This window comes from Trichoderma gamsii (genome assembly GCF_001481775.2).
Source record: "Trichoderma gamsii strain T6085 chromosome Unknown Scaffold_41.2, whole genome shotgun sequence".
NCBI classification, from domain to species: Eukaryota; Fungi; Ascomycota; class Sordariomycetes; order Hypocreales; family Hypocreaceae; genus Trichoderma; species Trichoderma gamsii.
In genome coordinates this window covers 30,373-45,716 of record NW_020171378.1, presented here as the reverse complement: position 1 = coordinate 45,716, position 15,344 = coordinate 30,373, and the positions used below count along the sequence as shown (strand labels likewise).

The following is a 15,344-nucleotide window of genomic DNA, read 5'->3' as shown; positions in this document are numbered from 1 at the left end:
TCAGTACAATTAGGTATTTGCGTTTACACCAGTTCCGAATACGCCCAATAGCCCTGGAACAACCAGTCCATACATCCAATCAACCTCGCCATCGGTAAGCAGAATATGCCAACGCACTCGCAAGACTAAATACAACAGGGTTGTGTAGGTAACGCAGCTGCGTACAGTGAGACAACTTCAAGTGCCCTGTAAAGTGGTACTAGTGGAAAAGGCTGTGTAAGTCGTTCAGCACACATTAACACGCTCTACTCACGCCACTAATTGTCGTATTGCAATACGCAGTGGATTTGTCGGCTAAGCAATACGCAGTTGGAGTTGTCATGAGCTCAGCTCAGCTACATAAGCCAGGATCTGAGGCTTTTTATCAGCAATCCCGACAGCGCAGAGTATATATTGGTACTTGAATTAACATGTGTTCCAGGCGTTTGCCCTTTAGAATAGATGTTATTGTATGACTCGTGATATTCAGATACCAAATACAATCGTGCTACAGAGAACAGCCTTGAAGTCATCCTCAATTTCGACCGCTCCCAGCTTGCGAACGGGGGACCTAGTCAGGATCGCTTCTACCGCCTCAGTAGCAGCAGCAGCTACAAGCGTCCACAAGGTCCTGGCGAAGTCCTCAAGGTCGAAGATGTCACCGATCCAACCCCATATAATATCCCCGCCAAAGCATCACTCTCTTGTATTATCTATTCAGCCACTAACCAGAACGGGACGCTAGTACCTGCCTCTGCATGTGTCTTATGGACGTACACAGTCAAAGAGTTTAGCACGCAGTTAAACCGTCAGTCTAAAGCAAAGGCTCCTGCCGTGCTCTGGACGCACGGTACCTCCGGAGCATATGCCGACAGTGCTCCCTCAGCGCATCGATCTCTTTTCTATGGCGAACTCGTTCCCTTTACCCTTGCTCAGGCTGGTTACGCTGTTATTGCACCAGACTACGCCGGTCTGGGCGTCCAGACCTCCTGGGACGGGAGCTTTATTCCGCACCAATACAAGGGAAGCCGCTCGCGAAAAATTGCACTCAATCTACGCTGGAGCCCTTTTTGCCAGTCACGTCATACCAAAACACCACCCAGTCATTTACCCAGTGGGCAAGTAACCCAGCCTATTTCTACTCGCTTCCGGTTGGGTCCTTCTAACGAGCAGACTGCTCGCGCATATTGCACGTTTACTATACAGTGTATTAGAGGCTACAGGCTTGCCAAACACCCAATACATCTACCTTAAACAAGCTTGAGGCATTGTGTTGCGGAGGACTTGGGCTGTATCTTCCTGCAAAATTGTGAAGTTTAACCAGATACCTTTGTATCCTGTAAAGGCAAAAACTTGAACGCCAATGGCTATTTGCTCAAATTAACCGGCCTAGTAATGGCTCTTCAATGGATTACATCGAGGAAGGCAGATCAGGGGTACTAGATGCAGCATATTGTATAACTTGGCAGGGCTGTCCTAACATTATTTTCCTCAATAGTGAACTAGATCACTGCTGACTACGGAGCTAGCCTTTTGCAGTTACGCTCGATGCAGTATGTTTTCCGTTTGGAATCGACGCCGGGATTCGGACACATCTTGCATCCCAACGGACACCATCGAAATTCCGTACAAACAAGTGTGATAATTGAATGATTCCAGCATGATAAATTGAGGACCTAGGAACACAATGTGGGAGTTTGAAACCTCTATTGTAGTCAATCTACACACTCCATTATCTCGGAATTCTGTTATCAAGGAAGTTCTATGTTATTAGCATGGCTACTGTGCTTGTAACTGGTGGCTCAGGCTATGTGGCTTCTCACTTGATCTTAAAACTATTACAAGAGGGCTATACCGTCAAAACTACAATCCGAAGCCTCTCTAAAGAAAAAAAGGTCAGATCAGCGTTACAAAAGGCTGGTGCGGTACACCTGAACCGCCTATCATTTCATCCCGCGGACCTGACTCAAGATAAAGGATGGGCAGAGGCTATCCAAGGATGCTCCTACGTCCACCATGTTGCATCTCCATTCCCCGGCCAGGCACCAAAAGATGAAAATGAGTTGATCATACCAGCAAAGGAGGGAACTATACGAGTTTTAAAGGCGGCACGCGAGGCTCATGTGAAGAGACTCATATTTACATCTTCTTTTGCAACAATTGGGTATGGAGATGGCGATAAGAGAGAAGCATACACTGAAAAAGATTGGTCTGTGTTGGATGGCCTACCAGCATATCACAAAAGCAAGACATTAGCAGAACAGGCCGCATGGGACTTTATTGAGTCTGAAGGAGGAGATCTGGAACTTAGTGTTGTCAATCCAGTGGGAATCTTCGGCCCCGTGATGAGCAAATCCATCTCTTCATCGATCGACTTGATAAAGAAGCTGATGGACGGCAGCGTGGCGAAATGTCCCCGGACGTATTTCAATATTGTGGACGTCCGAGACTTGGCAGATCTGCATGTCCGAGCCATGCTCGATCCCGCAGCAAAACATCAGCGGTTCATTGCCAGTTCTGATGGCAAACCCTTGGCTTTAATTGACGTCGCTCGCATTATTTCTCAAGGTAGACCTAATGAAGCACTGAAAGTACCAATAGGCGAGATGTCGTCATGGGTCGTTCGATTTGCGGCTTTATTCAGCCCTGCTGCCCGACAAGTGGTTCCATTTCTAGGAGTTATTAGACTGCTTGACAATGGAAAAGCAAAAAGGGTACTTGGTTGGACACCAAGGGCTGTGGAAGATACTATTCTAGATACTGTTGACAGTCTAGTGGAATATTCAATTGTATAGTTGTAAATAAGATTGAGATTTAGTGACATATCTATAGGAGGTTGTTCCAACTATATGTATTCGAGCCTTAGGAAGTCTTTATATATAGTATATAAGTGCAATTGAACTTTATAGGCTATAATCAATCTAGAAGGTATTGCATGTGTGTAATAGGTAACATTAATAGCGCAAGCACTTTTGCTTATTTTTATGTTTATAACTTACTTACTTATAGTATTTGAAATACTATATGAAACTTGTATTAAAATATAAGTTAGGCTCTGGCTAGATTATTAAGTGGTAGTAGCAAGAATGATCTTATTAAATGCTTCTGCAACATATTCCACATTATTTTCCGTTACTAAGGGAATATTAGCTTCAGGATAAACAAACTCTTTAAAGATTTAGCACCAACAGCCTGTCATAGATATTCTTCCCGAGGGCAGGAGATACACGTGGTACTCTTCTCGCAAAATGCGGATTTGGTTCGGTTGCATATTTGTCATCGAAAACATCCCAATCTCTGTAATGTTAACTAGCCCAATCATAGCATTCCAAATAAAATGCAAGCAACTCACATCTGTTAATATATGATCCCATTCGCCTGGAGTTTGGCGTTTTTGAAGTTCGTTTACTAGCCTTTGTCGCATCGATCTCATGCGGTCGCTCATCCGGAGCAAATCGTGCTGCCACTGTACCTTCAAGTTCTTATTTCCAAGTATTTTTGCTACAATTTTAGCGCCATTTATGGGGCAAGTCGTGATCTCCGAGCGAGACAGACGTGTGAGCATGTTGATAACTTTTGTTCGAGCGCCACCTGTTCGGCATACAACGTGAAGCGCACCTATACGCTCTCCATAGAGACCAAAACTTTTGGAGAATGACTGCGCCACCAGTAATTCTAGCGACGTATTTCGGAAGAAATATCTTACGGACCAAGCATCTTCGCCCAAATCCCCAGTTGCAAAACCCTGGCTGCGTGCGAGTTAGCCTCTGGGTTATTGAGATTACGCGTGAGTTAACATACTAGGCAAGATCAAAGAACGGAATAAGCCTTTTCTGTTCACAAATACCCGCGACGGCCTTCCACTGTTCTTTTGTGAAGTCTCGTCCTGTAGGATTATGTGCACAGCCATGCAGAATTACAACATCACCTTCTGTAGCCATGGAAGACAGAGTAGATATGGCGCCTTCAAAATCGATATCGAGTAGCTCCTTATTGAAGTAGGGATACTTCCGACGTTGGATATCGGAATGTGCAAGTTTCCAAATTTCTTCGTGATTGATCCAACTGGGATCCGAAATCCAGACTGTTCGAGGTTGGATAGTTTTCGCACTAAAAACAAAGCGCCTAGGTGATTTGCCCCAGTGCCCGCAATGGTCTGAATGGATGCGATGGTGCTTGCATCCTCAGGTGTTGTATCGAACACAAGCTTTTGGGCACCGTCGAGTAGTTCAATATGGCCCAGAATAGGTATATGCTCGTGGTTAGCTGTCGGGTCCGTTAGTAATTCTTGTTTGGCCTGGATATTATTAGTAGAGGCAATTTTGATTGAAGGTGATAGATGTTACCTTTTGCACTGATGGTAAGATCCAGGGTCTTGCATCCTCATCACGATAGAAGCCAGGACTAAGATCAACTTTCAACGGTGAATGATCCGCCTTATATGCATCAATGAGGGCGAAGGCGGCGTCTGGTGGTACTTCCGAAAGGCTGGCGAAGTGAGACATTGCTGCGAGATTCAAAAGCAGTTCCACAGGGAATGCATCATCAAAAGTTTCACATAGCTTAATATTTTACTCACATTTATATCACCATAAATCGTAGATCATGTAGCTGCATGTTCATGTGTCATGATTCGGCAACCTGGCTAGTTCGCCGGTGTCTGAATCAGGCCGCAGGCCGTATGTGGAGAGCTGTAGAAGTAGGCTCGGTAATGGCGCCTGATCACCGAGGTAGAGAACTGTGCGATTTTACATAGGGTCCTTCTCTATTAAGTTGATGATATGAAATAGTCGTCAAATCCCCTTCTCACTGAATCCATTCTCACATTGACTTTCTTCATCCGATTCTCACCCCATACTTAGATCACATATCAACTATTCTTTCGTTATTCCAGCTATTCAATTTAACAATATATACAATGAGCCAGAACAGTATATTGGATCGGCTTTGGGCTCTCGATACCAATACGGTATCTGATGCCTTGGACTTCCTTAACCTCAAAGGAGCCACATTTGGCCTACAACCACTATGGGATTGCCCCAAGATCATTGGACGCGCCAGTACAGTAAAGGTTGGCTCAAAGACGGAGTCAACTCCGACTACCCATCTCATTACTCCAGTGATAGATGCCATTACTTCAGACGATCGAATTCTTGTCGTCTCTGGTGGCACGGATGGTATCTCCTGCTGGGGCGATATCATTGCTAATGCTTCGAAAGTGAAACGCATTCGTGGAACAATCATCGATGGCATGAGCCGCGATATAGATGGAAGCCGCGAGATCGGCTATCCAGTTTTTGGCCGGGGTGTTACCATGATTAGTGGGCGCAATCGATTGGTACAAATTGAGTCGGGCAAGCCTGTGCATATGCGAGGTGTTACAGTCCATCAAGACGACTACGTGATCGCTGACAGATGCGGCACTGTGTTCGTTCCAGCAGAGTACATCGGGGAGGTCCTGGCTTTAGGTGAGAAGATTGACCGTCGTCAGAGCCTTATGGTCCATGCTGTTCGTGCAGGTCAGCCCGTGTCAGAAGTGATGCACGACAAGCAGTTCGAAGCTATCAGTGACACAGATGGCGCAAACATGCTGTCAGCGTCAGCGAAATCACCCTATCAGCAGAATCCAAAGAAAGCCAGCGTCGAAGACCAAGAATTGGTAGCGCTATTCAGGGAGTCAGATACTCCCGCAGTTTCTGACGCACTTGATAGACTTGGAATCTCCGGGCAGGCTTTCAACATCATGCCTTTAGCGAATTATAAAAAAGCAACTGTTGGGCCTGCCTTTACTGTACGCTACGTACCCGCAAGCGATCCGCCTGGGAGTGTGGGAGACTTCATTGATGATGTTGCTATGGGTGATATTGTAGTCATCGACAATGGAGGACGCACCGATTGCACTGTTTGGGGCGATATAATGACGCAGTATGCCGGTTTACGGGGCATTGCTGGATCGGTCATTGATGGCGTGTGCCGCGACGTTAATCGTGCCATCGCCGATGATTATCCTCTTTTCACGGCCGGGCGTTGGATGCGGACTGGCAAAGACCGTGTTCAAGTAGGAGGTACCAACGAGTCCATCGGTATTGGCAAAGTACGTGTCAAACCTAGGGACATTGTCGTTGCCGATGCAAATGGCGTCGTTATTGTTCCACGGGGTCGAGCCCGCGAGGTGGCCGAGATCGCGCAGAGAATTGAGAAGGGTGAAGCCAGCATCCGAGAAATGATTGCAGGCGGAGACACAATTGCAGTGGCAAGAGAAAAGCTTGGGTACCATACTTTGCAGCGCAAAGGATAAAGATGGACGAGATCGAATTTAGAAAGCTTTCCATTTGATGAACGCGTAGCTATTCTTTATACCGATACTATTTCAGAATATGGCTGATGGTTTAAGCTATAGTCTAAATGATGGCTATGTAACTTTGTTAAGTGAGAATTGCTCATTGTATCTAAAAGACATTGCCATGATCCAAGTATATCTAACATTGATGTGTATTCTGAGCCGAGACTTCTCGTGCAATCTACCGGCCTGAAGCCTCGCACTGAACTGGCCAAATACAGTTATACTCAGCGGTATCGAAGGATTTCTGTCTTGTACTGTGTTAACATTGTTGCTATTAACGAACAGGAAGACAAACTTGTAGATGATCCACTATTTCAACTAAATAAAGAAGTCTTCTTGTACATGCCTGTGTATCCACTTTGGTGAGGCATCGGCAGAAGTTAATGCAATCCAAGCTATCAGCATGTAAAATAATGGGCTATATCTCCGTCATTTATATAACATATTATCTGGTTCTCATAGAAGCAATTAATCAGGAGCGTGCAATTTGCAGCTCAGTGGTATACCAATTCTGAAGAGCCCGTATATCATAACTCAAGGCTACAGTGTCAAATACCTTCAAATGCTCTCTACTTGAAACTCCATCATTCGATAGTCGACCAACCCACTTGCCGTGTTTTCGCGCCGCTGCTACAATGTTGTGGATAGCATCGACAAACTCGGGCTCGTCACCTTTAGCAGGCACGTATCCAAGGATTGATAGGGCCAGGTCGTTAGGTCCAATGAACAGCATATCTTGCGGGACATTAGTACGCTGGTTATTGAGACCTGAGGCGAGCACAGCACAAACCGACTCCTGGCACAGCGCATATGGCTTCCACATTCTCGACACCTCTTTTTGATTCAATTTGAAGACAAGTGATGAGTGTGTCATTCGCTGTTTTCAGGTACGTTGGGATATCGATACCATGGGTGATGGCCGGAAATGCGGAGCCTTGGCCTCGAAGCCCTTGAGGCGGGAATTTTGAGTTGTTCACAACTGTAATCGCTTCTTCAGCGGTATTTATTTGGGGAACAATGATTCCGCTAGTTACTGTTAGTACTGGAATGGGAGGTCTCATGCCACTTACTGTGCACCTGCGTCTAATGCTCTTTTTATCAAATCCGCATGAGTCATTCTGAGACGCACAAGTGGTGACACTCCAAGGGCAGCGATAGCGGCGGTGGAACTATGCATTGAGTCATCACTGATGTGGCCATGCTCGCAATCAATGATGATGCCCTTCATCATTGTTAGGAAGTACATAAACAACCGTGAGCGGTACTTACATCGACTCCAGTTTGAGCTACAATTTGGGCTGTGCGAAAAGATGGAAGCCCCAGGAATGTCATAATAGGCTTCGAGCTAGCTCGAAGGGCATTAAGAAGACGCAATCGTGGGTTTTGAATCGAAGCTGCCATGGCTGATGCGTGTGAGATTTAGTGCGGGATAGTTCGACGATGCGCCAAGTCAAAGGAAAATAGTGGGCAATACCGAGTTTCAGTGAGATGAGCAGCGAAGCAACTGCTAAAATGATTAGAGTAATGATTTTCAGAATATGGTACTTGAAAGTCTATTTCACCAAGGCGCAATGTGTTATTTGGAGATGTGTTTCAAGATTGGAAACTGTTGGACAACTTTCAGTCAAATGGACGCTGAATTGTACTAGTAGAAAGAATAGAAGCAATACGAATCAGCATGCATGATCCGAGTCAAGATTCCCTGATCAACTTTCGGCTACAAGCTCGCGCATATGTTACAATCTCATGCTGTCTGTGGTCGGGCGGTGAGCAGATCGCCCGTGTCATATCTCGGTCTGGGTGTAAAAGGCCGTTGTGAAGCCGAAATTTCCGCCTCATCAGGATTAGCGTCTCGCTGGGGGAGCCTATTCGCCGAATGCCAACCCTCTTTTTGTGTCGGCAAATGAGCGCACGTGCCGATAGTCCAGCCCGTGTAGCGGGCAACGACTCTACTCCACGAATATTGTTTAAGGTAACAAAGTCACTTCTGTAAACCAGTATTACCCTCTCAGCTGTTTGGAATGAGAGTATCCCGGGCAATCTAAGCAATGGCCGGTGCATTGGACGACCTGGACCAACATCACTCGGCTGGTACTCCAGCAGCGGCGAAAGCCCCATATACGCCACGAGCACGACCAACTGCGTAGGTCAATCTACATAGTAGAATGAGCACCCCCTGTCAATGACAGCTCTCACTAACTCTTCAGAATGCTAATAGCTGTCGTAATTGTCATTTACGAAGAGTGAAATGCTCAGGAGGAAACCCATGTCATAACTGCAGACGAGCCAATGAGGCTGTGGAATGCGTTTATCCCCAGAAGGATAGATTGGTGAAAGTTAGCCAGCAGTAAGTTAACAGGATTAGAAAAACATGGATTGATACTGATCTAATAGATACATCGATGGCTTAATTGCAGAGAACAAGGCGCTTCAACGTCAAGCGTCTTTGCCCCAGCCATGTTATGATTCGCAGCATGCGAGCAGTGGAGAAACAGATCAAGTAGCATCGCGAAATGTCGCAGTACCATCAACTCAGGCTCCAGAATTGACTAGTACTCCTTGGTTCATTGATATGGCTGTCCCTCACACTCCTATCCTTCTCTCCGAGGCTTCAGATTCGGCATTTGCCACACGGTTCCGCCAGGCCATGTCTAGCTCTGACCACTGCCATTTTCCTCGAGTAAGTTATCCATCGGAGGACCAGATCCTGGTCTTGAGCGATGCTGCTTGCGCGTGGCCTAGTCCCCCGCAGGCACGTCTCCTGGTAAATGCGGCGTTGAGGTGTCTTGGGCGTTGGTACCACATTGTTCGCAGCAGTATTATTCTTGAAGAGCTTGAGAAGATATTACAGTACCCTGGAGCAGTGGGCATTTTGTCTCAAAGCAAATTCTGGGCATTATTTGCAATTGGAAAAACGTATTCAACTCGAACATCAGCTACTCCTGGATGTTTCCCTGGCCTAGAGTACTTTGCCAAGGCGACGAAAATTCTTCGTATCAACAGTGAACGCCCAACCGTCGAAATGATCGAGACGTGTCTTCTTTTGGTATGACATTCAGGTTCCAAATATGCCTGAACTGGGATACTAACTTCTTCGTACAGTCCTATTATTCACTTTGTTTAAATAGACGACACTCTGCTTATAGCCTAGCTGGCTCCGCAGTGCGTACTGCCATTATAATGGGGCTCCACTTGAATGTCCCTGAGCCTCTCCTGACAGATCAAGTGGCTCGTGAACATAGGGTCCGAGTTTGGTGGACTGCCTACACGTTCGATAGAATGTGGGCGACGAAGTTGGGATATCCAGTGGCTGTTCAAGACAGTGATATTGATCTTGATCTTCCATCCAATAAGCTCTCACATAGAGACTTTGCCGATTGTACTTATTCCGTCGCTATGATAAGGCTAGCAAGGATATCTGGCACTATACTCAACTCTATATACGGTAAAAGTTCCCAGAAGACGGCACTATCCCAACGAGTTCACGATAGCTTGTCTGCGCTGCGACAATGGCTTAAAGATCTTCCGCATTCACTGCAGATTGACCTAACGAAAAGTAATACAGCAGAACAACAGGCAGAATCCTTACATCTACAGTTTAATCAGGTAAGCGCTTTCTTCCTCAATGATCTTAGTAATGTGCATAAATAATAAGATCTTTAGCTCGTGATCCTTGCCACCCGCCCAGTCTTGCTTCATGTCTTTCATACACGCTTCAAAATCATAAAACCAGGAGACGCACAGGAAATCCCTAACTCAGCAAATACTCTTTCAGATGCCTGCGTACGGTGTGCGAGACACTCCTACCAGATGCTCGCCGACTCTTGGATAAATGGAACGTTTACAATGTTTGACTATTTTCATGCGCAGTACCTTTTCACAGCAGCAACAATCTTGGCAATTTCAAGCTTATTGAACGAAAATGACAGCCATAATGACAGAGAGCTCTTTGACACCGCAGTGCAATTTCTCTCACAATTGAAGGAAGCCGGGAATTTCGTGGCTGCCGAGTTTAAGCAACATGTGGATGCTATGAAGCTTTTGTTTGCATTTGCAGAGGCTGAAATGCAAAGCAGAGGCGGAGATAATGCATCCATCCAGCTTCCAACCAATGGAGGCATCACAAGCGGTAGCTCTGCCTCCCTGTTTGCACCACAGGATATAACCGCAGATATGGTACTATCGGAACCTTTTTTCCATGATCTACTGGAACAGCCAATTCCCGATCTAGATTTTATTGATGCCTCATTAAGTATAGATAGCGCACAGGGACTCTATTGGTCGGTAATAACTTCTGGAACCGATTCTGAAGCGCTTTCTTAGGGTTATAATATATAATTCATAATTCTCAAGTAGCTTACTGTAATAAACTATATACTAGATAGTTAGTAATATAAGGGATTCCTAAGGAATAAACCTAGAGTTTAGTTTTAGGTTTATATTTATTATAGTGTGAAAGGGTGCACCACTGCGCTAACAATCAAAAGATCAGCAATACTAGTAACCTATGCTAGTATTCCCTTTACAATAGCTTCTAGGGCATCTTGCCCACAGGCCTTTACAGGTCCTATTACAATATTAGTGGGGCAGTTAAGAAACCTATAGTTAATATAAGTAATAATAAATAAATATTATTAAAGTATAAGTAATATAAAATATATTCTAACTTTAATTTTATATTAATAATTAAATATTTAAATTATTTAAATAAATATAAAAAAATTAATTTATATATTTAATTAAGTTAAGAAACTTATTAAATTTTTTTAATAAAAGTAGTAAATTACTTTTATTAATTTATTATTTTATAATTAATTTAATAAGGGTTATATTATAAGCTTATTATTATAATTATAAAAGTTAGTTTTTAATATAATACTTTTTTTTTATTAATTTTATTTTTAAAACTTAATAAATTTTAATATAAATAATAATATTTTTATATAAATATTTATTTTACTTTTTTATTATTTATTCTTAGTTTTATATTTTCTTAATATTATTATATAAAAGATTTTATTATTAAGTCTAAAGGTATATTTTTACTTTCCTTGCTCTCTTTATAACTTAGTTATAACTCTAGAATAGCATTTAGTTTTTAAATTTTTCTCTTATTTATTAATTAATTAGGATAATATTACACCTGTGTTAATGTAACTGGCTGTGTTTATAATAGCTATATTATATTAAGAAGGTTGCGTGGCAGTACATTTCAACTCATGCAAAACAATTGGGCCAAATTGAGAGGTATATAAGGTTTGAAGTATAATTTACTTTTTAGAGTTAAATAAGCACATTTGCAAGGTTACCATAGAGCCATTTTTCCAACAGGAATGCCCTCAAAACCTTGTGATACGCTATCAAAGCATCAGAAACAACTGTAGCTCAATGATAGCCCGCCAAACCAACTTGTTGGCCCCAATGAGATGCATCCGGCTCTTGATCGAATTGCCAAAGGCCGCTTGTTATGCGGCTCACGCACGATGCCTGGTATATTGTTAATGCCTAAGTTGCTTCAGTAATGGTACAAAATTACAAAAAGTGCCGCCGGCAGCAAGCGTACAACTTTGAGGCGGCCCAATTAAAACTGCAGAATAGCTTGTATAGAGAGTGAAGTCAGTTTCAGTTGGCGTGTAACTAACCAAAACTTTTGTACTGCCGATCCTTTTTCCGATTCAGCCAATGCTGCAGAAATCGTGGCGTAATCATCCGCTAACTTCGAATCTAAATATGCCGGAAGACCGACAAAACGATTCTTTTCTTCCTTGTTTTTTAACTTCTTAAGGGCACTTTTTGCCCTGGTAACATGTTGATTGAGGAAGAGCCTAGAGTAGACTCCGTGGGCCATGCATTGGAATCCACCTTCATTCCAGAAAGCAGCACTCTTCCAGCGGCTGCGATAGCCGGAAAATTAGCTTTTTCTTTCATCTAACCCTATATTTTAGTAGTTAAAGGATCTACATCCTGTAATACATATAGTATTAGCCATTACATGATTATAAAACAACAAGGGCAAGTCTAACTTTCTTTAGGCAACCTTCATTCAGGCTTTGCCTGGTCTTATAGCTAACCCACTACTCCTTCCAAAGCCTTAAATTTACGCCCCAAACAGACTGATTATACTTTCAATAAAGCTTAAACTATCTATTTGTATCTTTTATATGTTTGAAAACATTCCAACTCGGTACAGTTTATATTACTAAGTACTTATAACTAGTTATTTGTTATGCACTCAAGATACAGGCCCAGTTGGTTTTTCAATTCATTTACAATTTCATTTAAGCCTAATAGTTAGCGAGGAGGACCAACTTCATTCCCATACTTGAACTTTTTTCTTCCGTTCCTTAGAAACATAATGCACAACCTTTATTTACAGATCCAAAGAACACTATCTGCTACCATAGTCTACAAGAGACAAGATTTGTATGAGTCTATTATGGTTGGCTTATCACCTACCTTACTTTTGGATATCCTATAGCAATCTCTGTGAAACGTTCATATAGAGTTCTTTCAGCAAAGTATAATATGACATAAGTGGTAGACTATGGAGGAGCCTAAAATTCAGCTTCGATACGAAGCTTGAAACCTACGCGCCATGTAGACAAGGCCCCCTTGGCAAGATAAACAGCATGAGATTCTATGAAATTTAACAGAATACACTGTAAGAGAACAAAAGAAAAGTGAACTTTGTCAAGATAGCCGGTTTCATACCATTATAGAAGAAGTCTCTACCATCTATACCCGTTCAATTTAATGCCACTATATTTCGTCCTCCAAGAACTCTCAAATAGCCCCCTTTCTCACGCATTTTCCTCACTTTCTGATAACTCTATTAACACAAAGACAAATACTGTTTCAAGTAATCAATATCGAGCGCGCCCATCATGGCTAACCCTCCACAAAGGCCAGCTATAAGCCTTGCAGTCAGAGTCAATCTTCAGTCAGTTGATGCGACGCTCAGACCTACACCACCGCAGGCTCTAGATGTTCTTTCAAACTTCCGCGGGACATTTATTGGAAATGGTTTCAATACAATATGGCGCCCCAGTAGTGGGAGCAATACGTTCCCGAACCCAGTTCCGGCAGGTGGAAACAACAAGCCAGATCCAGTATTTCCAAATGAGAGCATCTTGGAGCTCAATCTCACTACAGAAGAGATAACTTTCACCGACAACCTGGGCAGTATACCTAACCGTGGACTCAAGGAGCAAAAAGACCTTATACTCAGCGGCGTGTCCTACCTGCAAGTTGTCCGCGATGTAACAAATCCCAAATCTGGCAGAGCCGACGATACACCTCGCGACATTCACTTCGAACCAGGATTGTGGATAAAAGTACCAGCTGACAACAACAATGCTGAATCGCTTGCACGCATGGCGTCTATTCCTCATGGCACCACTATTAACGCCCAGTGTCTAGCACCTACCACGAGAATCCAAAATGGAAACCCTGCAGTTAATGACATTGTGGATATTACGCCGTTCCCAATTGCCAGACCCAACGGCCGGCTTAATAACCAGTTTCCAGCTATGAATGTCACCAACATGAACACCTCACGACTACCACAAGATCTTAACCCATTCGTCACGAATGGGACTATTACGCAGGCAATTTTGAACAATCCGAATACTGTGCTTGTGAACGCCAATGGGGGAAAAACAATCGTGAGCATGGTCACTTTCGAAGTATCCACTGCTCCTTCTTCTGCAAAACAAAGCGATAGCGACGGAATTTCCAATATCGCATACCTTGAGGGCAAGTCCTTGGATCCGCCCAGTAGGTCGACTGCAGTTCAAAATGCCGATGCAGCCTCAATGACGGCCAGATTCTGGATCTCGGATGTGCAGTGCGACATTGTCGTGCCACCATTCAGGGCGGGAGAAAATATACGAATTCAGCCCAATGATAATGTGGCAGATCCAAGACCAACTTTTACCGTCGACACGTCTATCAGTAATGCAGATGCTAGGACAATTCAAGCAACCTTTAAACAGATCCAGTATTCCCAGGTTGTAAATCTTGATTTCGACGGATTAACCTGGCCGCATGTCTCAGTGGCCACGCTAGTCCCAGCAGCAGATATACCAGTTAGCCTATTGCACTAATGCCTTGTTTAAATTAGCTAAATGTTGATAATTGCTGGGGCCTTACTTACTTATAAGGGGCCTGTGTTTTTATAGTTTATTTATAGTATATATAGTATTATATACTTTTTATTTATATACCCCCTAAGACATAAATTAACACAAATAAACATAAATTAATATAACACTTTCCTTTATTTTATATAACACATAGTAAACGCAGACTCTAAACCTACAGCTCCTACTATCCTATTACCCAGAAGGGATTTATATAACTAGCTTACTTAGTGAATGTTAATAATAAAACAAACAAACAAACAAACATAAGCAAATACTCTTTATTCTTGCGAAGCGAAATATTTAGCAGACTAAATGGCCATTTTGATTTGTGACCCACTGGGAGCCGGCCGTATCCTCTTGGAAATAGTTAGTTGCTGCTGGTCGTGCGACTATGATCAGCCAACCTACCGAGAGAAACAGCCACCTCGGCGCTCTGGCCACGGCAGGTGCAGTTCATCCAGTATGTATCCTTAGGATAACCATAAACTGGGTCAGGCGCAATGTAAAGATGGCAGCCCTCGCAACTCTGGCCATAGTTCCCATTTGTTCGAGCCTAAAGAGTATGGTTCGGTTACTTCAGAGCTCATAGTATAGCGAATGTGCTATACTCACCAAAATCTGGCCGCCGGTATACGCGAAACAGTCGTTCAGGTTCAGAGCCGTGGTGACGTAGCCAACCATGTTACTGGGCACGCATTCGGCCGACAAAACTTCAGTCACGGCGTCGAAGCTAAAGTCTTTGCAAGTGCTGATTATCTGTGCCAATGCACCTTGGATCAGGACGATCAATACTGTAGTTCGCTTCATTTTGATGTGGGTTTGCAACCGATGTCTCTTTCTTATCGTAGTCAAACGTGGCCGAGGGTTTCTTTCAAATG

General features: G+C 43.5%; 7 protein-coding genes across 7 annotated transcripts; 4 read left to right on the top strand and 3 right to left on the bottom strand.

Moving 5' to 3' along the window:
- Window positions 1-410: 410 nt before the first annotated feature.
- On the top strand, window positions 411-2,774 carry TGAM01_v208968 (dihydroflavonol-4-reductase; the record flags this gene model as incomplete). Its single annotated transcript, XM_018807426.1, has 4 exons — window positions 411-423; window positions 470-1,101; window positions 1,509-1,532; window positions 1,695-2,774. 4 exons carry the CDS (start codon window positions 411-413, stop codon window positions 2,772-2,774), a joined length of 1,749 nt encoding a protein of 582 aa, XP_018659413.1.
- Window positions 2,775-3,157: 383 nt separating this feature from the next.
- On the bottom strand, window positions 3,158-4,484 carry TGAM01_v208967 (hypothetical protein; the record flags this gene model as incomplete). The annotated part of the gene is made up of 7 exons (XM_024550452.1): window positions 3,158-3,288; window positions 3,332-3,445; window positions 3,598-3,637; window positions 3,686-3,728; window positions 3,781-3,865; window positions 3,988-4,276; window positions 4,326-4,484. 7 exons carry the CDS (start codon window positions 4,482-4,484, stop codon window positions 3,158-3,160), a joined length of 861 nt encoding a protein of 286 aa, XP_024404786.1.
- Window positions 4,485-4,897: 413 nt separating this feature from the next.
- Window positions 4,898-6,277, top strand: TGAM01_v208966 (hypothetical protein; the record flags this gene model as incomplete). The annotated part of the gene is made up of 1 exon (XM_018807428.1): window positions 4,898-6,277. The coding sequence occupies one exon, from the start codon at window positions 4,898-4,900 to the stop codon at window positions 6,275-6,277; it is 1,380 nt and encodes a 459-aa protein (XP_018659415.1).
- A 517-nt stretch (window positions 6,278-6,794) lies between these two features.
- Window positions 6,795-7,723, bottom strand: TGAM01_v208965 (2,4-dihydroxyhept-2-ene-1,7-dioic acid aldolase; the record flags this gene model as incomplete). The annotated part of the gene is made up of 4 exons (XM_018807429.2): window positions 6,795-7,057; window positions 7,113-7,348; window positions 7,393-7,544; window positions 7,592-7,723. The coding sequence occupies 4 exons, from the start codon at window positions 7,721-7,723 to the stop codon at window positions 6,795-6,797; spliced, it is 783 nt and encodes a 260-aa protein (XP_018659416.2).
- A 647-nt stretch (window positions 7,724-8,370) lies between these two features.
- Window positions 8,371-9,374, top strand: TGAM01_v208964 (hypothetical protein; the record flags this gene model as incomplete). Its single annotated transcript, XM_024550451.1, has 3 exons — window positions 8,371-8,465; window positions 8,541-8,669; window positions 8,717-9,374. 3 exons carry the CDS (start codon window positions 8,371-8,373, stop codon window positions 9,372-9,374), a joined length of 882 nt encoding a protein of 293 aa, XP_024404785.1.
- Window positions 9,375-13,206: 3,832 nt separating this feature from the next.
- Window positions 13,207-14,427, top strand: TGAM01_v208963 (hypothetical protein; the record flags this gene model as incomplete). The annotated part of the gene is made up of 1 exon (XM_024550450.1): window positions 13,207-14,427. The coding sequence occupies one exon, from the start codon at window positions 13,207-13,209 to the stop codon at window positions 14,425-14,427; it is 1,221 nt and encodes a 406-aa protein (XP_024404784.1).
- Window positions 14,428-14,766: 339 nt separating this feature from the next.
- TGAM01_v208962 (hypothetical protein) lies at window positions 14,767-15,273 on the bottom strand (the record flags this gene model as incomplete). The annotated part of the gene is made up of 3 exons (XM_018807439.1): window positions 14,767-14,822; window positions 14,875-15,019; window positions 15,079-15,273. 3 exons carry the CDS (start codon window positions 15,271-15,273, stop codon window positions 14,767-14,769), a joined length of 396 nt encoding a protein of 131 aa, XP_018659426.1.
- Between the last annotated feature and the right edge of the window lie 71 nt (window positions 15,274-15,344).